Genomic DNA, 27,066 nt, shown 5'->3' with positions numbered 1-27,066 from the left:
GAGAGAGAAAGAGAGAGAGGGAGACAGAGAGTCTCACAAGGAGGGGGGGAGAGAAAGTGGGGCTCACACAGGGCTCCTGTTTTACCAGAAATGGGGCTCCAGCTCACCCAACGCAGGGCTCGAACTCACAAACTTGCAAGATCATGACCTGAGCGAAAGTCAGGTGCCCACTTAGCAGCACTGTTGTCACAGTGCGAGACTTGAAACAACACAGATGTGGGACAAAGCTGTGAATAATACCATCATGTAGATGAAGGTGTGTTCCCAGTTAAAACTTTCCAAGGTCTTCTGTTGCTGGAAGGACAGAGGGACATTGATATGCTTTATTTTTTGTTAATTCAAGTATGCATGTAAAATTTTACAGATAAAGAGAAAGAAAATATGTAACTTCCAAACCAGGAGAGGAGAAACAATGGAATAAAGAAAAGTTAACCAACCCAACAAAGATAAAAAAAAAAAAAAGTACAAAAAAAGATTAAAAATAATATACTGGGCAATGATAGTGATGGGAAAGTTGATGTAACTGTATTACTATCAGAGAAAACATACTTCAATGCAAGAAGTATTATTTGGTGCAAGAAACAGGGACACTGCATTCTGGTAAAAGGAACAATTTATCTGGAAACTAACAATTCTAAGCTCTAACACATCTAACAATTCATGGTCAGTTACAAAAAGAACTTAATAGCAGATTTTAAAACATATTTCTTTCAGTCACTGATACTCAAAGGCAAAAAAAATTGTAAAGATATATAGAATATTTGAGGCACAAAATAAGATTTTCGGAATAAAGATACAGTGTATTGGAATAACAAAATAAAGTTCATCTAATGATCACATGTGGAACCGTAGACTTAACAGGAAACAGTCTTTTTGAACATTCGTGGAACATTAGGAAAAGAGTGACGAGGACCTAGGTACCAAAGCCAGACATGAGTATCCTTGTCAGAGCAAAACATTGCATGCCTGCCCCCCCCCCCATTTGTTTCAAACTTTTTTCCATGTCTAAGTTTTGACCTTCTCTTTCTGCCCTGTTCCCCTGCTCCTAACCTGTGGAATCCTCGTGCTAGGGCTTGGGGACCTCTCCTGCCTGTTCTGAGGGGGGTCTGGCCAGGGGTGTCCACGGCAACATCAGCATTCAGGGTGTGGGCTGCAGGGAAGCCTCTAACCACGACCACGCGCTCTGTGCTCTGCTGTCGTAGAGCTGATCTTGCCAGTGTTGGCCGTAACAAGGCTTTCTTCCAGGGTTCCTCAGCTCCAGCTGTTACGACTGCAGTCTGTAGAATCTGGTGAGACTTTTAGTCTGTACAGTGCCTGCTTTATTACATGATTTTCTTGCCAGACAATAACTGCTCAGGTAATAACTGAATAATCATGTTTTCTAAAAGTATAAATGCCTGAAAGGTTTATTTATTAATCCGAAGCATCTAACCTCTCCAGTTCCACCTGCTGCTTCGCTGGGCTCCTTCTCACCTGGCTGGCTACTGCGTCCTTCCTCTGCCTGGCCCTCTGGCAGGTGCTGGGGCACCCCAGGGGCCAGCACGGCCCTCCCCCATGCTGACTTCACTCTCACCCAGGGGTCAGCTCACCCTAGGGTCAGCATGGCCCTCCCCAGTGCTGACCTTCACTCTCACCCCAGGGGCCAGCACGGCCTTCCCCGGTGCTGATGTCACACTCACCCCAGGGGTCAGCACAGCCCCTCCCCAGTGCTGACTTCAGGCTCACATGGTCCGACATGAGTCGCCTCTGCTGACCTCTCCCTGCTCTCCAATATCACACTCCAGACACCCCATCTTTCTGTGCCCAACTTGTCCCTGCCTTGTGACTCTGGCTGGTGCCATCCTAGAATTCCTTCTCAGAATTTGGATTTCAGCTTTAATGCCACCTTCTGAGAGAGGCGCTGACCATCTGGCTTACTACACATCATCCTCCTATCTTAGGTCTCTGCAGGGTGCTAACTGCTGTTGTATTTTCTACTCTCACTCACTGCCCATTACCCTCCACTAGAATATCAACTCCATGCAGGGACTTTGTTTACTTTATTGCTATTGTAACCTAGACACATCCTGGCTTCTCACAGGCACTCAGTAAATGAATTCAGGAGCTATACGAAGGCGGCAAAGAATAGACTTGAGAGAACAGAGAAAATGAAGGAGAGAAAAACCATCAAGAAATAATTCAGTAATGTTTCCCAGAACCGAAAGCTTATGAATTTCTAGAATGACAGGGTCCACTGAGTTAATTAGCACCATGGTGGGGGAAGGTTGGACACATACATCCCGATGTTTACAAATTCAAAAACTCGACTTACATGCCCCATTTCTCAGGAAGCTAGGGGGTAATGTTTCATCAGAAGGAAGTAAATGAAGAAGAGGGAAAAAATAGGATAAGAAAACGAAACCAAAGCCAGGGTTCCAATATGGCAGAGAAGGGAGAGCCAGGAGGCTGGGCACAGGTGAGGGGCACAGGTGAGGGGCAGCCATCCCAGACTGAAGGTCAGGAGGCGGCAGAAACAGCACTGAGAAGAGAACCTGGGAAGTGGGCACCCTGAGGGACCCTGACGCCCAGCCAAGTCTTTGGGGTTCAGTTAGTAACAAGGATGTAGGAGATGAAGCAAAAGGGGAGAAAAAGGCAATTACAGCAGGGAAGACGAAGCCGCACAGGAAGGAAAAGCAGCCACGTTTGCCAGTGGTCCAGGTGTGAACTGCTTTCACAGACACCGGACTCAGCTGCCTGAGCTCAGGGTGGGTGGGATGGGAGCCCAGAGCTCGACCCCCTCCTGCCGTGGGGGGTGGGAGGGTAGGCAGTGTTCTTTCTCCTTTGTGGGAACACGGAAGGTAGATTGGACCATATGTGTAGTTGCAGCTCATGTATAAAAACTACTTACAAAATAGAAAGGTTCAAGAGAACTTGCTGAGTAAGTACCCTGCTGGTAACTTTCTGTTCTAAGAGGGTGTCACCCAGTATGCAGTTTTGTTTATGACTTTGCAAGGCCGTTTTATGTTGACACTTGCTCGCCTACAGATTATCCTGGAAGTATGACCCTTGTGAGACTCGGTAAAGCAACAATGACCTGAAAGCATTCATATTTTGTTCAAATGGAAATGTTCCCTATTTAATAACTATGAGCTTTTAATTATACAATGATCACCTTAAAACATTTCAGAAACCTCATTATATAAAAATTCTTTCCAAGAAAGGAGAAAAGGCATTTTGAGAATTATGAAAATTTTCCATAAATAAAAGATTAGTAGAGTATAATTTCAGGGAACAATTCACATCAATCAACAAAATAAATTTTCAAGAATTTCAAGAATATGCTGGTGATTATTGTCTCTCAGGACTCAAATGCAGATTAACTGACCTTATTATAATTGATACCGCACATTGTATGTCTATAATTGACACATTTTGCATATCTGTATTTGGAAAGAAGAGTAAAAAGAACAATTAAAATAAAAAGGGAGAACCCAAACGAGTCATAAACGAGATCTTGAAGGGGCTTTATCCCACTCTTCCGTTTCCGCCTTTAATATGGCAGTTTAAAAAAATCAGAAAGAGGCCAGAACCAGAGAGTTGAATGTGTCACACAGCAGGACAGAGTCTCTGCTGTATTTCCTTTGGGCACTGCTTATTTTCTGAGGAAAGATTCTGGGAGTGCCACCAATGTCACCTTCTCACGGCCCCATCATGCACTCTGCGGATGCTGGGGCTCAACCAAGGGCTGGCCCCGTGGGAAGGGAGGTAAGGGGGCTTTTGTCTGGGGGAGCAGAAATGACAGCGCGTGTGCAACAGCGTGTGAGCAAGCAGTGTGTGCGCAAACAGCATGAGAGCAAAGTGTGTGCAGACAGCGTGTGAGTGAACAGTGTCTGCAAACAATGTGTGTGCAGTGTGTGAGCAAACAGCGTATGTGCAAAGAATGTATGTGCAGACAACAGCGTGTGTGCAAACAGCCTGTGAACAAAGAGTGTGTGTACAGAGGACAGTGTTACGTGCAGAGTGTGTGAGCAAATGGTGGGCAGAGCTGCAGGTACACGTCCCAGAAGGGGTGGGGGAGCAAAGCCTGGGGCCACTGTCCGTGGAACCTCTCTGTAGCCAGACTAAGAAGGTCTGGGGGTATCTGAGTTATAATAAAATATGTGTAAACCCAGGCTGCTCATTCATCAAGTTTTTATTAAGCACCTACTATGTGCCCACACTGCAGGCGGTGCCGCAGGGAGTGCAGAGGAGAAGACACGGTCTCCACCCTCCAGGACCTTACAAACCTAGAGGCAGGATCAGGTGGATGTGTGACCCGGCAGCACGAGACACATGCACGGGGCAAGTCCCAGACAGTGTGGAGGCCAGTGGCTGGGGACACGTGGTCTCTGGGGCAGGCTGCTGGCAGGCTGTGGGGTTGGCCACGAGAGGGCCCTGGACACCGGCTGGGACAGGGCTGGGCCTGGGCGTACGAGGCCAGGCTCTAACCTCCTCCTGACCCGAGGACCCGGTGACCTCTCCTGTGCCCACCACCGCCCTTCTCCCAGGAGAACAGACTGTGTGTGTGGAGTCAGGCGCGACACAGGCTTCCTGCTTTGTAGCCTGCAGCAGACTTGTCCAGGCTTCCAGGGAGGGGACCGGATTCCAGGTGTGGCTTCAGCGGATATTTGCCCTGGTGCTTTTACAGGACTGGTCAAGAGGAGGATATTCTGGACGCCCTGGACAATCTGCCTCCTGTGGCCACACCCACGGGTTATATTGATCACTGGTCACAAGTGGTGAACCAAAGCCACACGTACGCAGATCCTTCCCCCAAGTCCACAGGTCCTCCAGGGGGTCCCGCCTTCTTCAATGCACACACATCAGACGCTCAGCTCTCTCCTGGAGAAGCATGGAGCCCATGCTGACCCCCGACTCCGCGGCACTCCAGGAGGCTTATTACGCAGCCCGGAAACCGTGGCGGGCTTTGGCCCTGTCCACTTGCGTGCGTGTGGGTGCTTGAGACTCTTGAGCTGGGGGGCAGTGCGGCTGTCTCAAGTGCTGGGGAACGCAGGCAGCAGAGAGGGTCTGGGCAAGCGGGAAGCATGTGGATTGGGCCTCACAGTCACCTGCTTTTTCCTAGGAAGAGTCAGCGTGGGATGCTGGACGGGGCAGCAAAACACTGCTTCTCCTCTAACTCAGCATGGAGAGTGCAGAGCTGGGTCAAAGGCAGTGGGCAGAAGAGGGGCCCCGTGGCCCTCGGGTTGGAAGTGTGCATGGGGAGCCCCGGGGGCTGGGGGAAGAGCCTGACTACGGCTGTATGGCACAGCAGCAGCACTGAGCGAGCCTCCACGGGCCCCGGCCACGGGGGGGCGGGGCCCACCTGCTCCAGGTGCGATGGCCAGACACCCCGTTCCCAGCACAGTCCAGGGCTCCCAGGGGAGGGGGGCGTCGGGGGTCATGGGCTGGGGGAGGCGCGGGGCTCAGGGTCTCAGCAGGAGGCGTGTCCCAGGCCACTTGAGCCACAGGAAGGGCACCAGGCGCCGGGTGAAGGTGGCCGTGAACGTGTAGATGAGCTCTTGTGACTCGGCATTGGTGAAGGTCACGGTGCCCCCCTCGTAGTCCAGGGCGATGCCCACCCTCCGTGGCCGCAGCGCAGGGAAGAGCTCAGCCTCGGGGTCAGTATTGGCCCAGATGCCCGCAGACGAGAGGCGCAGGGCCCATACCCCGTCCTCTGGCCGCAGGGACACGTCTCCCTTCCTCTTCACAGAGTCTCTGGCCACCCCCACCATGCAGCTTTCCAGGACCTCCTCCCCCTCCTCCTCCTCCTCCTCCTCCTCCTCCCCCAAAGACTCCTCGTCCTCATCTGTCTCCCAGTCTTCGTACCCGTCCCCGTAGCCGGCCTCCTCCTCCTCCTCCTCCTCCTCCCCCTCCTCCTCCTCCTCCCCCTCCTCCTCCTCCTCGGACCAGCCCTCCCTGTCCACCTCCACCTCCCAGTACACCTTGCCCCAGGTGAAGCCCTTACTTCCCAGCACACCCGGCTCACAGTCAAACTGATGTGGGTGCAGGTAAGTGCTCTGGTACAGGCCGCTGTACGTCACACACTTCCAGTCCTCTGACAGCTGCAGGTACCCGCTGGCCGACTGCGGGTCCAAGGTGACACTCACTGTGGGGACAGCAGAACCAGGAGTCACCGGTAGGTGGGAGGCAGGTCTCCAGGGCTGCCCACTGAATAAGCCCAGGGGGACCAATCCCAGCTCAGGGGCATGCAGGACACGACCTGACAGCAGGGCCTGGGGCACACACGGCCTCTGGCCAGTTGCATGTCTTGCAGAGGAGGGTCAGACGATCAAGTACAGGCCTCTGTGGCTGATTACAGACACAACGCGGGGGCTCAGACCAGCAGCTGGGAAATCCCGCTGCAAGAGGGAGGGGCCAGGGACAGCAGGGACCAGGGTGCCTCTCTGGGGGAGGGCGTTCTTTTTCTCTACAGGAGGTGAACTGGGATAGCTCTTTGGACACTTACCCGTCTTGTATTCCAAGTCTCTAAGCAGCTTCCCTGGGGAGGAAAAACACAGCAGTGACCATCGAGCCCCACACACGTATGGGCCTGTGTCCTACTAGGACAGGAATCATTTCCTGACAGGCCCCCATCACTGAGACCCAAGAAGAAAAGAGAAAAGAAGCAGCAGACCCAGGAGTAGGGCTGAACAAGGTGACAGCAGGGAGCTGGTTCCACTCCTCCAAACAGAGCCCTGGCTCCGGACTCGATCCGCGACTCCCAGCTCCTGACCCCCCACCCCCGTGCCCTCCGTGCCTGGCTCCCGACTCGATCCGCAACTCCCAGCTCCTGACCCCCCACCCCAGTACCCTCCCTGCCCAGCTCCTGATCCCCACCCCCGTGCCCTCCCTGCCCGGCTCCTGATACCCACCCCTATGCCCTTTCTGCCCGGCTCCCGACTCTCACCCCAGCACCCTCCCTGCCCGGCTCCTGACTCTCACCCCAGTGCCCTCCCTGCCCGGCTCCTGACTCGATCCACGACTCCCAGCTCCTGAACCCCCACCCCCGTGCCCTCCCTGCCCAGCTCCTGACTCTCACCCCAGTGCCCTCCCTGCCCAGCTCCCGACTCGATCCGCGACTCCCAGCTCCTGACCCCCCACCCCCGTGCCCTCCCTGCCCGGCTCCTGATACCCACCCCTATGCCCTTTCTGCCCGGCTCCCGACTCTCACCCCAGCACCCTCCCTGCCCGGCTCCTGACTCTCACCCCAGTGCCCTCCCTGCCCGGCTCCCGACTCGATCCGCAACTCCCAGCTCCTGACCCCCCACCCCAGTGCCCTCCCTGCCCAGCTCCTGACCCCCCACCCCCATGCCCTCCCTGCCTGGCTCCTGACTCTCACCCCAGTGCCCTCCCTGCCCAGCTCCTGATCCCCACCCCGGTGCCTTCCCTGCCTGGCTCCCGACTCTCACCCAAGCGGCCTCCCTGCTCAGCTCCCGACTCTCACCCCAGCGGCCTCCCTGCCCAGCTCCTGACTCTCACCCCAGTGCCCTCCCTGCCCGGCTCCCGACTCTCACCCCAGTGCCCTCCCTGCCCAGCTCCTGATCCCCACCCCGGTGCCTTCCCTGCCTGGCTCCCGACTCTCACCCAAGCGGCCTCCCTGCTCAGCTCCCGACTCTCACCCCAGCGGCCTCCCTGCCCGGCTCCTGACTCTCACCCCAGTGCCCTCCCTGCCCGGCTCCCGACTCTCACCCCCGTGCCCTCCCTGCCTGGCTCCCGACTCGAACCGCAACTCCCAGCTCCTGACCCCCACCCCAGTGCCCTCCCTGCCCAGCTCCTGATCCCCACCCCCGTGCCCTCCCTGCCCAGCTCCTGATCCCCACCCCTATGCTCTTTCTGCCCGGCTCCCGACTCTCACCCCAGTGCCCTCCCTGCCCGGCTCCCGACTCGATCCGTGACTCCCAGCTCCTGACTCCCCACCCCAGTGCCCTACCTGCCCAGCTCCTGATCCCCACCCCGGTGCCTTCCCTGCCTGGCTCCCGACTCTCACCCCAGCGGCCTCCCTGCCCGGCTCCCAACTCTCACCCCAGCACCCTCCCTGCCCGGCTCCCGACTCTCACCCCAGTGCCCTCCCTGCCCGGCTCCCGACTCGATCCACGACTCCCAGCTCCTGACCCCCCACGCCAGTGCCCTCCCTGCCTGGCTTCTGATCCCCGACCCCAATGCCTCCCGGCCTGACTCCCATCCTAGTGCCCCACCCTGGCCCTCACCTTGGAACTCTCTTAGTCCTCGCTGCAGAGACAGCACTTTTTCTGAGAATTCTCCTGTCTTTTTTTTTACCACTCGAGCAATGGGTTTCCCAATCCAGAACTTCTTCCGCGGATACCTAGGGAAATGACACAGGGACGCTGTTACTTAGGTCCCCCTGCATTTCTTTCAATTCTCACAACAATTATGAAGCGGGAAGGACAGGTATGACCATCCCCACTCAAATGACAGAAAACCAGGGGGTTAGAGGCAGAGGGAACTGCCTGCAGCTGAACCAGGACTTGAGACCATCTACAGACTGGACATCCGTGCTGCTGTGCACTGGGCCCCTGGTCACCTGTCCCGTCTCCACCCAGCACAGCTGGGGTCACGCAGAACCCGCAAGCCTGCACTTCTCAAGGATGTGCTCTTGCTCCCCAGCAGGGAAGGTGGTGGACACGGACACCATCAATTCAAACAGGTCAGGTTAGCAGAAGGGCAGGGAGGACACAGGGCGCTCTCTTACCTGTTCAAGAAGTCCCTGCTGTCCTGGAAGGAGAAAGCACAGCATCAGTGGGATTCGATCAGACCCCACTCACAGGCCACAGGTCTGTTAGGAGCCAGGGCACCCATGCACAGTCCCTTCCCCATGGCTCTGGCACCCAGTGGCATGGCTGGTCAAAGGTTGTGGCTCATGATGTGTGTGGTGCCTCCTCCCCTTCTTCCATTTTTTTGTTTGTTTGTTTGTTTTTTTTTAGTTTTTAAAAAATGTTTATTTATTTTTGAGAGAGAGCATGAGCAGGGGAGGGGCAGAGAGAGAGGGAGACACAGAATCCGAAGCAGGCTCCAGGCTCTGAGCAGTCAGCACAGAGCCCGATGTGGGGCTTGAACTCATGGACCTCGAGATCATGACCTGAGCTGAAGTTGGACGTTTAACCGACTGAGCCACCCAGGCACCCCCTCCCCCTATTTCCTTTGAAGAGCAGAAGCCCTGGAATCACAGTGGGCAGACTGCCACCCAGCAGAAGACTACACTTCCCAGATGACTTTGTGGTCAGGCCTGGTCACATGACCGAGTGCAGCCAATGGGATGTGAAAGGAAGCAGAGAGGAAATTTTGGGGTGCTGTCCTAGCTGAGACCCACACCCCTTGAAGCAGGTGGAACCAGCAGGTAGAGGCACCCAGCCTCCAGGATAACCTCACGGTTGGCCGCCCGGTTCCTGGAAGAAGGGAAAGTGTTCTCTCTGAGCCAGGGTATTGGGTTTGACACTGCAGCTGCCCTAATGCCCCAGTCCTGCAGACTGGGGCAGAGGGGGCGACGGGGACACAGACGGGGACACAGGACACTGATGGCAGGCAGGGGAGGCCAGGCCCCGTCCTTGAAGCGCTTGTCCAGAGACTAGCTGTGAGTGTCCAGTAAATCCTTCTAATCTGCGCCACCCCCCCCCCCCGACACGTACACCACGGCCAGCTCAGAGAGGCCACGAGTGCACCCGCGTGGCCAACAGGTGTGCCAGCATATGGGCACAGGGCCACGGGTCCAGATTCATGGGGCGGAATCCCCAGCAGCACAGAGGCCGGCCAAGGCCATCTCTTCATACACCTGGAGAGCCTGCCTTGCTGTCTCTCCCTGAGGCTGCTGGCCCGGAACAGACAGCATTTTCCTGGAGGAGACCCTGGGGGCTCCACCACAGACACACAGGCCCAACTGCACACCAGCAAGTGAGACCATCCCAGGCCTCCTCCTGACTCGGGGAGGGGGAGGAAGATCAAGCACAGCCCTCCAGAGGCCGCTGAACCCTGGTCAACGGGTGGGACTCTTCCAGAGGCTCTGAGCCCTGATTAGGGAGGCAGGACACCTCAGAGAGGCCGTGAGCCCTGATCAGGGAGGGGGCACTCCTCAGAGAGGCTGTGAGCCCTGACCAGGGAGGCGCGACACCTCAGAGAGGCACTGAGCCCTGATCAGGGAGGGAGCACTCCTCAGAGAGGCACTGAGCCCTGATCAGGGAGGCGGGACACCTCAGAGAGGCCGTGAGCCCTGATCAGGGAGGGGGCACTCCTCAGAGAGGCTGTGAGCCCTGATCAGGGAGGTGGGACACCTCAGAGAGGCTGTGAGCCCTGACCAGGGAGGCGGGACACCTCAGAGAGGCTGTGAGCCCTGATCAGGGAGGGGGCACTCCTTAGACAGGTTCAGGAGCAGGGAGTCACAGAGTTGTTTCAGGTCAGGACTCTCCCCCTGACAGCATCCAAGCTGCCTCCTCCAGGAAGTGCTCCAGAGGCTCCCTGCCTGCTCTCTGACTTTTCCTCTGGGGGTAACTACAGTTGCAGAAAAAAACCTCGCCCATCAGTCTCCTTCCCCAGCTGCCCATCTCCTCCAGTCCTTCAGGTCCCTGCGAGGAGCTGCCATTCAGCTTGTGCTCACCCCCCACCCAAGCTACGTCTGCTCCAAACCACAAGAATCAGCCCCCACTGGACTGGCTAGCAGGTGGACTTGTGAACGGTAGAATTGAGGACAGGAGCAGACATGGAAAGAGCAATGACCTTCCCTTCCACTTCCACAGCACTTTCTAAAATTCTTACACTTTTTTTGGTAGAAAATTTGCTTTTTGAAGTGACAGCACACGCCAGTCATGTCATCTTACACTCACCTGACTGCTGGAATACGTGGGGCAGTGGGGTTATCCTGCTCACGTTTCAGGAGAGAAAACCCAGGCCTGAGAATCAGTGAGTGTCCCAGGTACCCCAGGTAAGCGGTAGGGCAGAGACCCAGTGGTGAGTGTCCCAGGACCCGCAGGTGAGCGGTGGGGCAGAGACCCAGTGGTGAGTGTCCCCAGGTCCTGGAGGTGAGCAGTGGGGCAGACACTAGTGGTTGAGTGTCCCGGTCCTGGAGGTGAGTGGTGGGGCAGAGACCTAGTGGGTGCGTGTCCCCGGTCCCGCAGGTGAGCGGTGGGGCAGAGACCCAGTGGTGAGTGTCCCCAGGTCCCCCAGGTGAGCAGTGGGGCAGAGACTCAGTGGTGAGTGTCCCAGGTCCCCCAGGTGAGCGGTGGGGCAGAGACCCAGTGGTGAGTGCCCCAGGACCCGCAGGTGAGTGGTGGGGCAGAGACCTAGCGGTGAGTGTCCCCAGGTCCTGGAGGTGAGCAGTGGGGCAGACACTAGTGGTTGAGTGTCCCGGTCCTGGAGGTGAGCAGTGGGGCAGAGATCCAGTGGTGAGTGTCCCAGGACCCGCAGATGAGCAGTGGGGCAGAGACCCAGTGGTGAGTGTCCCAGGACCCGCAGGTGAGCAGTGGGGCAGAGACCCAGTGGTGAGTGTCCCAGGACCTGGTGAGCGGTGGGGCAAAGACCTAGTGGTGAGTGTCCCCAGGTCCCCCAGGTGAGCAGTGGGGCAGGGACCTAATGGTGAGTGTCCCCAGGTCCCCCAGGTGAGCGATGGGGCAGAGACCCAGTGGTGAGTGTCCCCAGGTCCTGGAGACTAGTGGCTGAGTGTCCCCAGGTCCTGGAGGTGAGCAGTGGGGCAGACACTAGTGATTGAGTGTCTCCAGGTCCCCCAGGTGAGTGGTGGGGCAGAGACCTAGTGGTGAGTGTCCCCAGGTCCCCCAGGTGAGCGGTAGGGCAGGGACCCAGTGGTGAGTGTCCCCAGGTCCCCCAGGTGAGCGGTGGGGCAGAGACCCAGTGGTGAGTGCCCCAGGACCCGCAGGTGACTGGTGGGGCAGAGACCTAGCGGTGAGTGTCCCCAGGTCCCCCAGGTGAGCAGTGGGGTAGAGACCTAGTGGTGAGTGCCCCAGGTCCTGGAGGTGAGCAGTGGGGCAGAGACCCAGTGGTGAGTGTCCCAGGATCTGCAGGTGAGCGGTGGGGCAGAGACCTAGTGTTGAGTGTCCCCAGGTCCCCCAGGTGAGCGGTGGGGCAGAGACCCAGTGGTGAGTGTCCCAGGTCCCCAGGTGAGCGGTGGGGCAGAGACTTAGTGGGTGTGTGTCCCCGGTCCCCCAGGTGAGTGGTGGGGAGAGACCTAGTGGTGAGTGTCCCAGGTCCCCCAGGTGAGCAGTGGGGCAGAGACCTAGTGGTGAGTGTCCCAGGTCCCCCAGGTGAGCAGTGGGGCAGAGACCTAGTGGTGAGTGTCCCAGGTCCCCAGGTGAGCGGTGGGGCAGAGACCTAGTGGTGAGTGTCCCAGGTCCCCCAGGTGAGCAGTGGGGCAGAGACCCAGTGGTGAGTGTCCCAGGTCCCGCAGGTGAGCGGTGGGGCAGAGACCCAGTGGTGAGTGTCCCAGGTCCCCCAGGTGAGTGGTGGGGAGAGACCTAGTGGTGAGTGTCCCAGGTCCCCCAGGTGAGCAGTGGGGCAGAGACCTAGTGGTGAGTGTCCCAGGTCCCCAGGTGAGCGGTGGGGCAGAGACTTAGTGGGTGCGTGTCCCCGGGTCCCGCAGGTGAGCGGTGGGGCAGAGACCCAGTGGTGAGTGCCCCAGGTCCCGGAGGTGAGCAGTGGGGCAGAGACCCAGTGGTGAGTGTCCCAGGTCCCCCAGGTGAGTGGTGGGGCAGAGACCTAGTGGTGAGTGTCCCCAGGTCCCCCAGGTGTGTGGTGGGGCAGAGACCCAGTGGTGAGTGTCCCCAGGTCCCCCAGGTAAGCGGTGGGGCAGAGACCTAGTGGTGAGTGTCCCCAGGTCCCCCAGGTGAGCGGTGGGGCAGAGACCTAGTGGGTGCGTGTCCCCAGGACCCGCAGGTGAGCAGTGGGGCAGAGACCTAGTGGTGAGTGTCCCCAGGTCCCGCAGGTGAGCAGTGGGGCAGAGACCCAGTGGTGAGTTTCCCCAGGTCCCCCAGGTGAGCAGTGGGGCAGAGACCCAGTGGTGAGTGTCCCCAGGTCCCCCAGGTGAGCGGTGGGGCAGAGACCCAGCGCCCTGGCCTCCCGCCCCTACCCTGGGAAGGTTGCTCACCTGCATGAGCTCTGCTGCTGGCTGCTGGGCCTTGCCCTCCAGCTCAGAGATGAGCAGCGCTAGCCGGGCCAGCTCTGAGACACCCTTGGTCTTGTACTTCTCTCTACCCTCCGTGAGCTCCTGCTCCAGTTTCGCCAGTTGGTCCAGCAAGTGCCGCTCCCGCTCCCTCAGGAACTGGTGGCTCTGCTCAAACTCAGCCACTATGTCCTGCCTCTGGTCCTGGAGCTTCTTCTGCGGGCACAAGGAGGGGAGGAGGGCATGACTCCTCTGCTGTGGGGTAGAGAATCCCCGCAGGCTCTGCTCCTGCCCCCATCCAGGGCCCCCCCCCCCCCAGCTTATGTCTGATGTACAAAATATGTCCCCGAGCTCTGCCTCATTGGACTGTATCCTATTCCCTCAGTGAAACCATGGAATATCTGTGTTCAGGGACTATGTCCTTTCCTGCCTCCACATCTCCCTGCTTAGTGCAGGCTGGAGTCTGGCCAGAGTTAGAACCCCTGTTGACTGATGTCCATGCACAGTGAGGGCACAGGGGCTCCTTGGACTTGGGCCAGCTCCTGCCTCACTCTTCTCCCCCAGGATCTCATCATTCACTGTGGGGCCTCCATATCCCTGCAGCACACAGCTCCCTGACACTGACGCTCCCCCAGGAACCTGGAACATGTCCTCCTGACCCGTTCCTAATCATGCACATGCTGTGCTGCTTCTGCATTCTGACTGTGGGCAGCGGTCCTGGGACAGGACTCAGCATCCACAGTGTTCTCAGAGCCGCTCAGGCCGTCCCTGGCCTCCTCCCTCTTCCCAAACCCTCCGGCTCCCCTCCACCATCAGAATCTCATCTCCCTCCCCCTCTGATAGGAAGGACTCAGCCAGGAACTCGTTGGTCCCTTACACTCTGGCCATCCCTAGCACAACAGCGGCAGCTGCCAGATGGGACCCACAACTATGGTGAGTCACACAGAAGGAACCTTAGCTGACACAGGGCCACTCCTGCAGCAGATGAGGACGCCAGCCCAAAGCCACCCTCCCGGCAGGGTTTCCACTGCTCACCCTCCCCTGCTTAGCCTTTGAACAGGGCCTCCCCTGCTCAGCCTTCCCAGCACAGCCTCCCCTGCTCAGCCTCTCCTGCTTGGCTTCCACTGCTCAGCCTCCCCTGCTCAGCCTCCCAGTAGAGCCTCTCCTGCTTGGCCTCCACTGCTCAGCCTCCCCTGCTCAGCCTCCCAGCAGAGCCTCTCCTGCTTGGCTACCACTGCTCAGCCTCCCCTGCTCAGCCTTCCAGCACAGCTTTCCCTGGTCAGCCTCCCGGCAGGGCCTCCCCTGCTTGGCCTCTACTGCTCAGCCTCCCAGCAGGGTCTTCCCTGCTCAGCCTCCCAGCACAGCCTCTCCTGCTTGGCCTCCACTGCTCAGCCTCTCCTGCTTAGCCTCTGAACAGGGCCTTCCCTGCTCAGCGTCCCCTGCTCAGCCTCCTGGCAGAGCCTCCCCTGCTCAGCCTCTCCCGCTTGGTCTCCCCTGTCAGCCTCCCAGCATAGCCTCCTGGCAGAGCTTCTCCTGCTTGGCTGACACTGCTCAGCCTCCCCTACTCAGCCTCCCCTGCTCAGTCTCCCGGCACAGCCTCCCCTGCTCAGCCTCCCAGCACAGCCTCCCCTGGTCAGCCTCCCGGCAGAGCCTCCCCTGGTCAGACTCCTGGCAGGGCCTCCCCTGCTCAGCCTCCCAGCACAGCCTCCCCTGCTCAGTCTCCCGGCAGAGCCTCCCCTGCTCAGCCTCCCAGCACAGCCTCCCCTGGTCAGCCTCCCGGCAGAGCCTCCCCTGGTCAGACTCCTGGCAGGGCCTCCCCTGCTCAGCCTCCCAGCACAGCCTCCCCTGCTCAGTCTCCCGGCAGAGCCTCCCCTGCTCAGCCTCCCAGCACAGCCTCCCCTGGTCAGCCTCCCGGCAGAGCCTCCCCTGGTCAGACTCCTGGCAGGGCCTCCCCTGCTCAGCCTCCCAGCACAGCCTCCCCTGCTCAGTCTCCCGGCAGAGCCTCCCCTGCTCAGCCTCCCAGCACAGCCTCCCCTGGTCAGCCTCCCGGCAGAGCCTCCCCTGGTCAGACTCCTGGCAGGGCCTCCCCTGCTCAGCCTCCCAGCACAGCCTCCCCTGGTCAGCCTCCCGGCAGAGCCTCCCCTGGTCAGACTCCTGGCAGGGCCTCCCCTGCTCAGCCTCCCAGCACGGCCTCCCCTGGTCAGCCTCCCGGCAGAGCCTCCCCTGCTCAGTCTCCCGGCAGAGCCTCCCCTGCTCAGCCTCCCAGCACAGCCTCCCCTGGTCAGCCTCCCGGCAGAGCCTCCCCTGGTCAGACTCCTGGCAGGGCCTCCCCTGCTCAGCCTCCCAGCACGGCCTCCCCTGGTCAGCCTCCCGGCAGAGCCTCCCCTGCTCAGTCTCCCGGCAGAGCCTCCCCTGCTCAGCCTCCCAGCACAGCCTCCCCTGGTCAGCCTCCCGGCAGAGCCTCCCCTGGTCAGACTCCTGGCAGGGCCTCCCCTGCTCAGCCTCCCAGCACAGCCTCCCCTGGTCAGCCTCCCGGCAGAGCCTCCCCTGGTCAGACTCCTGGCAGGGCCTCCCCTGCTCAGCCTCCCAGCACAGCCTCCCCTGCACAGCCTCCCAGCTCCCCCTCCGCACAGCCAGCTGCCTCAGGCTTTGTGCTGACAGCCTCACTTACCAGGGCGGTGAGGATGTCGGCTTCTCCCTTTGCCTGAAAGCCCTGAATCTTGTCTCTGTCTCTCCTGAGGGTGCTCAGGTGGTTCAGGATCTTCTCCTGTGGGGAGATGGGCGGTGGGGACAGGTGGGTGCTCCGGGTTGGGGAGGGAGGTGGGGCTGCGGGGCGTGTGGGGGAGGGGCGTGGAGGGCTCACCCTGTGGGGCTGGGCAGCCTTCTCCACGAGGACGGCCGAGTGGGGCCGGTGCTCCCGAGACTCGCGGCACATGACGCACAGAAGCTTGCCGTCGTCCTGGCAGTAATAGTGCAGCTTCTCGCGGTGCCGCTCGCACAGCCTGCCGTCCGCCTGCTCCCGGGCCCCCTCTCCGGGCTGCCTGTCCTTGTCCACCTGCAGCCGCTCGATGTTCTCCACCAGGCTGGCCAGCTGCCACACGGGCCGGATACTCTCCTTCCTGAAGGGCTTCTTGCAGAGTGGGCAGACGGGCCGGCCGCCCGGGGCCGGGCGCACGTCGCTGGTGCAGACGCGGCAGAACACGTGGCCGCAGTCGATGGTCACGGGGTCCCGCAGGTAGTCCAGGCAGATGGAGCAGGTCACCTCCTCCTCCAGGCTGCGCAGTGGGGCCGACGTGGCCATGGCGTCCTCGGCTCACGGGGGCTTCTTTGCCTTGGGGAACAGACACGGTGTCAAGAGCGGGCGGGGCTGGGGCGCAGAGTGGCAGCCCGCACTGCCGGGGACAGTCAGCAGAGGCTTACCAGAGCCCACAGCATGCGGGCGAGAGGACCTCACCCACCCTCCAGGCCAGCCCCACATCGTGCACATGAGGAAAGGGAGGCCCAGAGAGGGCACTCTGGTGGGCTGGGGAGCACAGCACCAGCAGCCCAGGCCATGCTGCTGGGGCAGCGCTCCGGCCTAAGACCCTCTCCATCCCTTAGTGTGGGGAAAGTGCTCTGACATACCGAGTGCGACAGGGTAGGACGTGTGTTAACTATGTGGTGGAAGTGTGTTGTAACACACAGAGGCCTGTGGTGTCTCCTGTGTGCACGGTGCTCCCTCAGCTGTGCACCTGCTGCACAACCATTCCTGGGGGTGCTCATGCAAGACACTGATGTGGGAGGAGTCCCTGGGTGGCTGGAGACGACACTGGTCCTGTCTACCCATATGGCCAGGCCCACCTCCTGTCTGGGGAAGGAGCCTCGGCATAGCTGATGAACAGTGGCCCCCTGCCCCTGATTCTGTGTGACAACAGAGACGCCTCTCAAGCACTCTGAGCCTCGGTCTGTTCATCCATAAAATGGGGACACTGATGCTTACCTAGAAGTTTCTACATGGGCGGAGACAAAGGATTGGTGAGGGCACAGGACACAGAGGCGGGCACAGAAGTCAGAACCCTTGGTTCCCAAACCTGGTGACAGTTCGAAGCACGAACAGAGCAGGAGAGGAGGTGAGGACACAGCAGCCACAGTGGCACGTGCTTCAATTACAGTCCCTGAGGGGCAGGGACCAGGACAGGCTGGGGAAGACAGCCGGCCCACAGGGCACATGGGTCACCGCAAGGCTGGAGCAGGCACCTGCAGACACAGGTAAGTCACTACCACTAGTGGCTGTGTGCGGGGAGAGTGTGTCACAGCCCGGTGACGGGGAGGCCCTGCCCTGTGGTGACGAGCTGGGACGAGTTGCAGATGAACCCCAGAGAAATGACACGGGAATAAGGTCTTGTCCCCAAGATGCGATGCGACAATTACAAGAGTGCCTCATAGGCTGTGAGTACCGTGTGGACGTAAGGGATGCTCCTAATGCTGATGACCAACAGCAGCATGGATTCAGAGGCTGTGGCCTTGAGGGACGCCACGCGCACACAGAGCTCACGGGAAAGAACAGACGGCTGTGTCTGGGGTGTCAGCGAGGCTGCAACAGACCCTGGGAACTGCTGGTCCCTCACCAAGAGGAAGCTGGTCGGTGCCGGGCTCTGGCAAGGGGCACCGTTACTGTTACTGCTGCTGGGGACGGAACGTGCTGTCCTTGGGGCTGGGACGTACGGTTGCAGCTTGCTTTGAGAACAGCAGACCGCAGGGAGCTTGGTGACAGCCCCTCCTGCGCACCTGACCATGGTCACAGCCAGGCCCCATGCCGACACTGCACGAAAATGCCCACACACGTAGCAGATGCATGAGGCTGTCTGGGGGTAACAGAAGACCACCACATTGCAACCCGCATTATCAGTGGATGCTACAGGCAAGAAAGGTATTAGGGAACACGGTAAGTCCCATGGTGCTGAAGGCCCTCCCTGTGGATGACCTCCCAATGTGCCCTGATGAGGGGAGTATCTGGTGATCACCCCAAGCAGTGACCAAACCCAGCATCGCTCAGAGAGGTACAGACTGGCACTGGCTTCCCAGTACGGCACCATATGGAACACTCGGCATCCCCTGTGAAGGAATCCTGCCAAAAATGTTTGACCTGAAAGGATCTGATGAAGCCTGTAGACCTAGCTTCCAACATACAGAAAAGATGAGGGACAGAGAAATGAGCTAAACCACAGGATGAGGAAACAATCTGATAAATTCAGACTAAACCACAGTATTAAGAAACAATCAGATAAATTCAGAATATAGGACCTTCCACAGGACAACTGGCCCAGCCTTTAAATCAGTCAATGTCATGGGGAAAAAAACAAAAAAACAAAAAACTCTTCTTGACGTAGACTGAAGAGAAATAACAGCCAAATGCAAATACCTTGACTGGATCCTGTTTGTTTGTTAAAAAATAATTTTTTTTTTTAACATTTGTTTATTTTTGAGAGACAGAGAGAGACAGAGTGTGAATGTGGGGGTGGGAAGGGGGCAGAGAGAGAGGGAGACACAGAAGCAGAAGCAGGCTCCAGGCTCTGAGCTGTCAGCACAGAGCCCGATGTGAGGCTCGAACCCACAAACCATGAGATCGTGACCTGAGGCGAAGTCTCAAACCCACGGACCGTGAGATCATGACTTGGGCTGCAGTCAGATGCTTAACCGACTGAGCCTCCCAGGCACCCGTTTTGTTTTGTTTTTTTTTTAAAGCTACAAAAATAGTTTTGGGACAACTAGAGGAACTCTGACAAAACACAGTACTAGGGGCACCTGGGTGGCTCAGCCGGTTAAGTGACTGACTCTTGAAGTCAGCTCAGGGCATGATCTCATGGTTCATGGGTTTGAGCCCTGGGTCAGGCTCTGAGCTGACAGCATGGAGCCTGCTTGGAATTCTCTCTCTCTCCTTTTCTCTCTGTCCCTTCCCCATTTGTGCTCGCTCTCTCTCTCTCTCTCTCTCTCTCTCACAAAATAAATAAACATTAAAAAAAGCCTGGGTTCTGGATCATAAAAAATCATCATTAATTTTTAACGGTGTTTACTGAGGTGATGAAGGGGAACACACGTTTAGGTGATTCATCCTGCCGTATTTGGGGCTAAGGACTATCACTTTTAAATGGTTCAACAAAACATCATACAAAGTTAGAATCATTTCCTGAGGAGGGCGTTCTGGTTTTCTATCACTTAAAGGAATGTGTACAAGGGTCTGGAATGACCAAGGCCGCTGCCCCCTTGTGGATGCTCAGTGTGGGCACACAGGCGGTGGGCCCGGACAAACCAAAGGTGACGTGAATTGTGCGAACCCCATGTCTGTGAGCCTGGCCTGAGCAGGCAATCGAGGCTCGGTGTCTCCATGCACCGTCCCACACCCGGTTACACGGATTCCATCCCAAACACACAGCTCACGCTGCCGGTTGCACACACGACTGGATGTGTAAACTGGTCAGTCCAACAACCGAGGGTCACGTCTGGGGCCCCAGAGCCGGGTGACCAGCTTCTTGGGACACTCTTCTGGGAAACTGAGGTTCAGTGAGGTCAAGCAGTGTGCCCAGGGGCACAGGGCTACGGCGGCTCGACTGGATCCTCCTCCTCGGCTGGCTCCCTGGGAAATGCCAGGAGCTCAGGTGAGGCCACCCACATGGAAGCGCTTTGTGAGCTGCCCAGTGTGTGCACTGACCAAAAGCACAGCAGCTCAGATTCGGAGAGGGCTCCAGTGCAGGAGCCTTGGCAGGCTGGACCTGCTCACGCCAGCGAGACTCTGCCCTTTGTCTTGTGCAATGCCTCTGGAACATTCTATGTCATTGGATTCCACAGTATGGAGGGGCAATGGTCCTGCTCTGGGGCAGAAGGAACCACGGAAAGAGCTGGAAACCCTTCCAGGCCATACCATCCACCCAGTCCCCATTACCCTCAGTGAGAATTCTGACACTTGAGATCATTTCGTGGCCTGCCTGGTACCAGCGGCCATGCACCACTGCTCTGGGGTGGCAGGCACACCCCTCGCTCTGCCCCTGCCCTGGCCCAACTGCCCCTTGTTTCTTCATGGAAACCGTCTTCCGCCCCCGCAGGTCCTAACTTCCCCTTCAGCTGTCTGTAGTTCAGCTGCCCCACACTGTCCTCCCTGCCTCCCACTGCCTTGGGCTCCCGGATGCCACTGAAAGGGACCTGGAAGGCACCAAGTCCCAGCTGTGGGCTTCACGGCCCAGAGCTGCCAGTGGCCTCCAGGCTGCTTGCCAAGCCCACGCGTGGGGTGTAAACAGGAGCCCCTTCTTGCTTGTAATCGCAAAGCACTTAGCTGATGGCTCCATTCCCCATGGGAATCCCATTTAAGGGCTCCTGGGGCCCCAGGCTAAGCCCCATTTCTTCATCCGAAATAAGCAAATTCTCCTAGAAGTAAACACCTGTGATGCCTTATAAATCTGGAGACGACAGAATTCGGGGCAAAACCCAATTGATCTGGATCTGGCTGCGGAGAAGTGGCTGCATCTTGGCTGACGATGGAACCTTCAGGTCCTGCAGCCCTGGCTGTGGCTGGCAGGTGGGCCACAGTGTTGGGGGACACAGGTTGTGTGGCCAGTGCACTCCTGAGGTCACACGTGGGCTACTGTCCCCACAGGACCGGCGTCTGTGGTGCTCTGACGCGCAGTGGGGCTGGGCTGAGTTGCGCTGTGAGCAGTGGAAACCCCAGGGCTCAGGGGCTGTGGCAGCCATGGTGGTGGATGGGACCGGCTGTGACGTGCCACTGCAGGCTGTAGGTAGCAGGCTGTCATGCTTCCCCCACGTCCCGGACACCGGCTACGTGCCAGGCACCGAGGATACGGCACAGGACAAACGTGGCAAAGTCCCTGCCCTCCCAGAGCTCCGACCAAGTGATGCACGTGCGTGACCCTTTGGAAGCTGAGGCTGGAGCTAACTGATACACAGCCCTGCAGGGTTTCCCAGCACCTCCTGCCTCCGCGGCCTGTGTTCTGGTCCCCCAGCCCGGCCTCCCGTCCGGCACGCACATTCCACCGCATGTTCAGATGCAGGTGTGCCCACGCGACCAGCCCGGTTAGCACCCTTCGGTGGCTTTCTTCTGGTGCCCCAGGGATCAAGTCAAAACCCCTTCCAGTCCTCCCTGAGGCCAAGGAACCTAGGCCCAGCCCTTGTCTGCAGTCTCATTTCCTGCCACCCCCCACCCTAACCCGACCCCATAGCCAACTCAAAACCCTCTCCATGTCTCCCAAAATGCTATGCTCCCTCCTGCCTGAGCCCTTAGAAAATGCTACTCTCTCTGCATTGAACGCTATTCCTTTCCCGCTTAGCTGAATGCCACCTCCTCTGGCCATTGTTTCCAGATCAGACAGACTGAGACCACAGGCTCTTTCCCTTACAAAGCCTGAGAGCGTCCCACGCTGTGCCCTGCACTTCTTTGCAGTGCTGAGTCCTGGCTAATGAGCCTCATTACATCTGGACAGAGACTGTCTGCCTTATGCCCAGAATCCAGCCCAGGGCCAGTACCTCCTAGCCAGGAGGTGAAGAAGCACGGGCACAGGGCATCTGATGCGCACAGATGCTTCCTACATGTCTGTACAAGGGCAAGCAATCGCAGCCACCTGTCCTTTCCCCTCCGCCCAGACGGCGAAGTAGCAGAGGGAGAGAGGGGTGATTTCTCCACATTCTCCACAGCAAGACCAGCAAGACCACATCACCAGCACCCTCCTGTCACGGTGCCTGGGTCTGGCTGCAGGGATGCAGACACTGAGGGAGGAGGGAGAGCCATGTCTGGGGAGACAGATGCTGTGGCATATGTGACACAGGTGACAAATCACTGGCCTCTCATCCTACAGATGCTACCTCTTCTTGCAGGGGTGGGTATCAACAGCATGTTTGTAAGGTGCATTTATGTGATTGTGAGCTGATGTCATTCATGTCCATTGCTTTTTGACACTATAATGCTACCTCTGACGAACAGGCACACCTTGGAGATTTGGGGGTTCGGTCATACACTCCCACAGTAAAGTGAAGATCACAATAAAGCAAGTCAAAGCAATCGTTTTGTTCTCCGGTGCATGAAAAAGTTGTGTTTAATAAGTCATACAGAGAAAGACAGATACCATACGTTTTCACTCTTACGTGGATCCTGAGAAACTTAACAGAAGACCAGGGGGGAGGGGAAGGGAAAAAAAAAGTTAGAGAGGGAGAGAGTCAAACCATAAGAGACTCTTAAAAACTGAGAACAAACTGAGGGTTGATGGGGGTGGGAGGGAGAGGAGGCTGGGTGATGGGCATTGAGGAGGGCACCTGTTGGGAGAAGCACTGAGTGTTGTATGGAAACCAATTTGACAATAAGTTTCCTATTAAAAAAAAAAGTGTGTTTACACTATACTGTCGTTTATGAGGCGTGCAGTCACGTTATGTCTAAGAAGCAACGTACGTTCCCTAATTAAAAATACCGTATGTAAACAATTCCAACTGTTGTCTGAGCTTTCAGGGTAAGTGTCCCCGCTGGTCACAGATCACCACAACAACTGTAATCATACTGCAAAGGTTGGAAACACCATGGGGATTGCCAAACTGTGACGCCAACATACCAAGCAAGAAAAGGCCGATCGGAAGTGGGACTAAGAGCCTTGCCTGATGTGGGCTTACCTCAAACTTTCCGTTCGTGACAACGCAGGATCTGCAAAGAAAACAGGTCTGCATGTGGTCTGCTTCTGATGGCCACCTGGACCGTTTCCTGCTCGGGACAGTTACAAACACGGTTCTGCGAACATTTCTGCACCCGTGTCCTGGTACACACAAGCGAGCAAACGCATCCTTAAGCGGATCAAGCCACACTGTTTCCACACTGACTGTACCACTGTATGCTGCCACCAGCAGGCTACAGGCATCCATGCTGCCCCACGGCCCTGTCGACGCCGGGTACTATCAGCTTCTAAACTGTTGCCAGTGTGGAGGATGGGAAACAGGATGCGTGCATATACGTGCGTGACGTGTGCATGTGTGTGTGATGTGTGCATATATGCGCGTGACGCTGAAGGCAGAGGGAGGAAGCAAGACGGAGCGCAAGGGAAGCAGCATGGGAGAGGCCGAGCACTGGCTGAGGAGTCCCACCACAGCAGACAAGAGCAGACGACGGCACGGCGCTCCCTGGTCCCGGCGGTAAGTGCTGCAAGAGCTTGGTCTTTGGGCGAGCGGTCCCCCCAGCTTCCATTCTTCCTTCCTCTGCTAACTCTTCCCAGTTCCCTTCTGGGGATTATGTGCTTAGGGCAGAGCTCTCCCTCAGCTCAAGGGTGGAGCGAGAGAGTGCATGCGATGCCTCCTTGGCCACGGTGCCTGCTTCAGAGGTGAGAACACGACTCAAGGACTGATAGTCACAAGGAGACCGAGTTTAGATGGGGAAAAGATTCTGTGGTTTCTCGAGAACGTGCAAGAGGTGAGGTCATATGGTTTGGAGCTACATGAGCAATTTTGCTAAGTCTGTTTGAGAGTGAAGCCAGCCCAGAGAGGAGGTACGAGAAACTGGTTCCTGATGACATCCTGTAAAACCCTGTATCAGGCTGTGCCTGAAGCTAGATTGACCCTTGAGTTCTGCCATCACGTGAGCCAATAAATGCCCTTTATGCCCAGCCAGATTGGGCTTGTGTGTCATTTGAAAAAAAAAAAAAAAAAAAAAAAGGAATCCTGACTGATACAGCACAGGAAGTTGCTGAAGGTTACTAGGCTGAACTATACAAAGCATTTGTGAAAAAAAAAAAGAACAACCAAAAAAACAGCCTATTCATCTAGAGAAGGGCAGACACTGGGCAGCAGTTCCCTCTCTGGCCCCACAGGTGGAATACAACCTGCCAGGACAGCCAGGTCTCCAGCCTGCTCTGGCCCACCACGGCCCTTTCCCACGGCTCCTGGATGGTGCGAGGAAACACCATCGAAACCTTCTTTCACCCCGGGCTGTCCTTCTAACCAAAGCCGACAGTGAGGACTCCCGGATCAGCACGCAAACCCGGATTTTCACCCAGCTGCAGTCACTCAGATGTAGAGCTTGCGGCTACATTCTTGACCTCTACACAGCTCGCTATCACAGGAAGACATGGTGGGGGGAAGCGGGGGGAACATCCAGGCCGCTCACAGGGCAAACTGAAACAGACGTTGGCCGAGCACAGCAGCGTATTTGATGTGCCACACAAAGTCATGGCCGTTAACAGGAGCAAGCAACGCAGAATAAGCACGGATGAAAGACGGAGGCCAGGCGTCCCCTGTGCTGGTTTTCCACAATTTGGCTATCAGGCAGGAAAGAGCCAGGGACGGGTTAGTGAGATGGAGATATCCTGACCGTTCACTTCCCAGACGGCGGAGGGATCTGAGCAACTGGTGAGTGATTTACAACTTTCCGTCAAATTTCAGATGCCCATGGCATCACATTTCAGTCTCTCAAGTGTGATCAGCAGCACATCCTGATTCAGCTGGCAGGATGTGTGTTCTGTGTGGAACATGCCTAAACTGACAGCACTGACGATTTGGTGGAACGTAGCAGATGTCCTACAAAGGGCCACGAGGGCCAGCCTAACACAGCTCTCGACCTGGGGCTCTCCCGCACTGCACAGCAGACAAAGCCTCCTGCAAGCTGGCCCCCCTGCCCTGAGCCAGGAACACAGCTGTGTCCTCAGGGCCCCTGCTCCCCACCCCTGGTCCTTGTCCCTGCTCCTGCTCATCCCTGAGGACTTGACACAGGCCAGCCCCTCGCGAGACCTTCCCTGTGCTCAGAGCTTAATGGCTCTGCCCAAGGACCACTCCTCGCTGACCCTCTCAGCTCCAGCACTGGGCACAAGGCAGGAGGTCTGTCGACTGTCTCTCGAGCACCACCCTCTTCATGCTCCCCCCACACTTGCCCACACCTCCCTCCCCCTCAGATGAGACGCTCTGACCACAAACACTTCCCAGATTGCCCCTCGCCTCCCTCCACACACAGCAGCTTGGGGACAAGTTCAACCTTTCATGTCTACCGATCTGGCAGGTGGTACTTCCTCCTGGATGCCACTCAAATTAAGCCTTTATTTTCCAAAACCATTATCTTCCCATTCTCCATCTTTTCTGTTCTGATCCTGGGGCCTAAGGCTGAAGTCACCCCAAGAAACCTCAGCTTGGACTACGGACTTCCTTCTGCGGTTTGCAGGGCTCTCTGGGGTGGTCAGCCCTTGTCTGAGACCAGTCTGTCGCTCCCTTGCAGGGAAGTGACATCTAAGAAGTCATTCACTGCTCCTGGGCCTCAGTTTCCTTACCTCTTAATGAGGAGAATAATAATGTCTTGTCAAGTTCACTGCACTGTGTGAAGTTCAAGTGAAGCCACATAAAGTGCTTTCAACAGCAAGAAGCTCTATAAACACATGCTAGCAAGGACACAGGAGCCAACTTGACAGGGCACCCAAAAGCCAAAGCTGCAACAATTTGAGCATCAAAATAAAGCAGTATTGGATTATAACCCAAAGTATAAAACAAATATCCGCGAGTCCATGCTGATACAAATAAATGACTGAGTTAATAATTAAGGAACACGAGAGACTAAACTCCCCTGCAGAATTCCAAGTAATATATGTAGATACTTGTCCTCAGGGAGGAGGAGCACGCCCCCCTCCTTGGAAGTGGGCTGCACACAGTCGCTCATTTCCAGAGAGTTCAGTATGAAATGTAGTAGAGTGACTTTACACCTGAGGGGCCTGGCTACACGATGCCAACGGGTCACAATCAACAGCACGTCATACATCGTGTTGACACTGTGGGCGGCCTTCCTCTGGGGTCCTCCACCCAATCACCTGCAGCCGGTCTTAGGAGAAACACATCACAGGGATTCCAGTGGAGGGGCGCCCAGAACACAGATCACCGGCAGGCAGTGAAACTGTCAACATCATCACAAACAAGTCTGAGAAACTGCCACAGCCAAGGGGGCTTTAGGGAGCCATGCTGACCAAATGTCACCTTGTGACCTGGATGGGATCATGACACAGAACAAGTGCTTAGGTGAAAACTCCGTCACTCGGAGTAACTATGGACTCTGGCCAATAAGGTATCAATATCGGTTCATCAGCAGTAGCAAATGTGCCACATGTAAGATGTTAATAGACGGGGGGAAAGGGTTAGGACCCGTGGGAAGTCACAAACAGGGGTGCACAGGCGGAGCGTGCGGTGTCACAAGCCGGGGCGCACACGGGGAGCTTGCGGTGTCACAAGCCGGGGCGCACACGCAGAGCGTGCGGTGTCACAATCAACCCGGGGCGCACCGGGAATCTGGAAGTGCCTGCCCCCCCCCACCCCCCACTTGCTCCTCCAGGATGAACTGACACAGCCTGTTCTCTGAGGCGACCGAGGCATGAAGTCAACCGGGCAGCGCGAACCGGCTGCAGGATGGAGTGAACGTGCAGCTCCAAGCCCGGAGCCTAACCTGGTTCATTCCGACCAAACCCTCCCCCGCCTGGCGGACGAGCAGACGGAAGCAGTCTCGACGCGGGCCCCGGGCCACCTGCCGGCGCCAAGAGGGCCCGGGAGGGCAGTGGCCCCGCACCCAGGCGCACCGCACCCCCCCTCCCCGCCGACTCACCCCACCGCCGGTCTCCACGCCGCGAGCTCCGGGCCGGGGGCGCTGCTCTCGCTCGGCGGACGGTTCCGGATCGCGATCCCCGCGCGTCCCCGCCGCGCGGTCTCCGGGATCCGCCGGGCGCGGCTCCGAGATTTCTCGGATCAGCGCCCGGATTGGCTGCTGCCAAACTCCGCCTCCCAATGGGAGCCCGCAGCTCTGCTACGTCACTGATCACTGGGCAAATCCGCGGGTCTCTGCAGGGGGCGGGGCATCGGGGGCCCAGCCCGGCGGGGGGAGGGGAAAGCCTGCGCGCGGGCGGAGCCCAGGTACGCGGGGCGCGCTCCCGGCGGCGGGATGGCGGGACCGG

The 27,066-nt window shown here is 57.7% G+C and overlaps 1 protein-coding gene across 1 annotated transcript; it reads right to left on the bottom strand.

Annotated features, from left to right (window-relative positions):
* On the bottom strand, nt 1–26,804 carry LOC102964765 (tripartite motif-containing protein 26). Its single transcript, XM_042985408.1, has 8 exons — nt 26,721–26,804; nt 15,999–16,466; nt 15,807–15,902; nt 13,121–13,351; nt 8,729–8,751; nt 8,226–8,341; nt 6,485–6,517; nt 1–6,124 (listed from the first exon to the last, which is right to left on the bottom strand). Exons 2-8 carry the CDS (start codon nt 16,434–16,436, stop codon nt 5,442–5,444), a joined length of 1,620 nt encoding a protein of 539 aa, XP_042841342.1. The 5' UTR covers nt 16,437–16,466; nt 26,721–26,804; the 3' UTR covers nt 1–5,441.
* Between the last annotated feature and the right edge of the window lie 262 nt (nt 26,805–27,066).

Source organism: Panthera tigris, chromosome B2 (assembly GCF_018350195.1).
Source record: "Panthera tigris isolate Pti1 chromosome B2, P.tigris_Pti1_mat1.1, whole genome shotgun sequence".
NCBI classification, from domain to species: domain Eukaryota; kingdom Metazoa; phylum Chordata; class Mammalia; order Carnivora; family Felidae; genus Panthera; species Panthera tigris.
The sequence above is the reverse complement of the archived record's forward strand: the minus strand, read 5'-3'. Positions and strand labels throughout refer to the sequence as shown.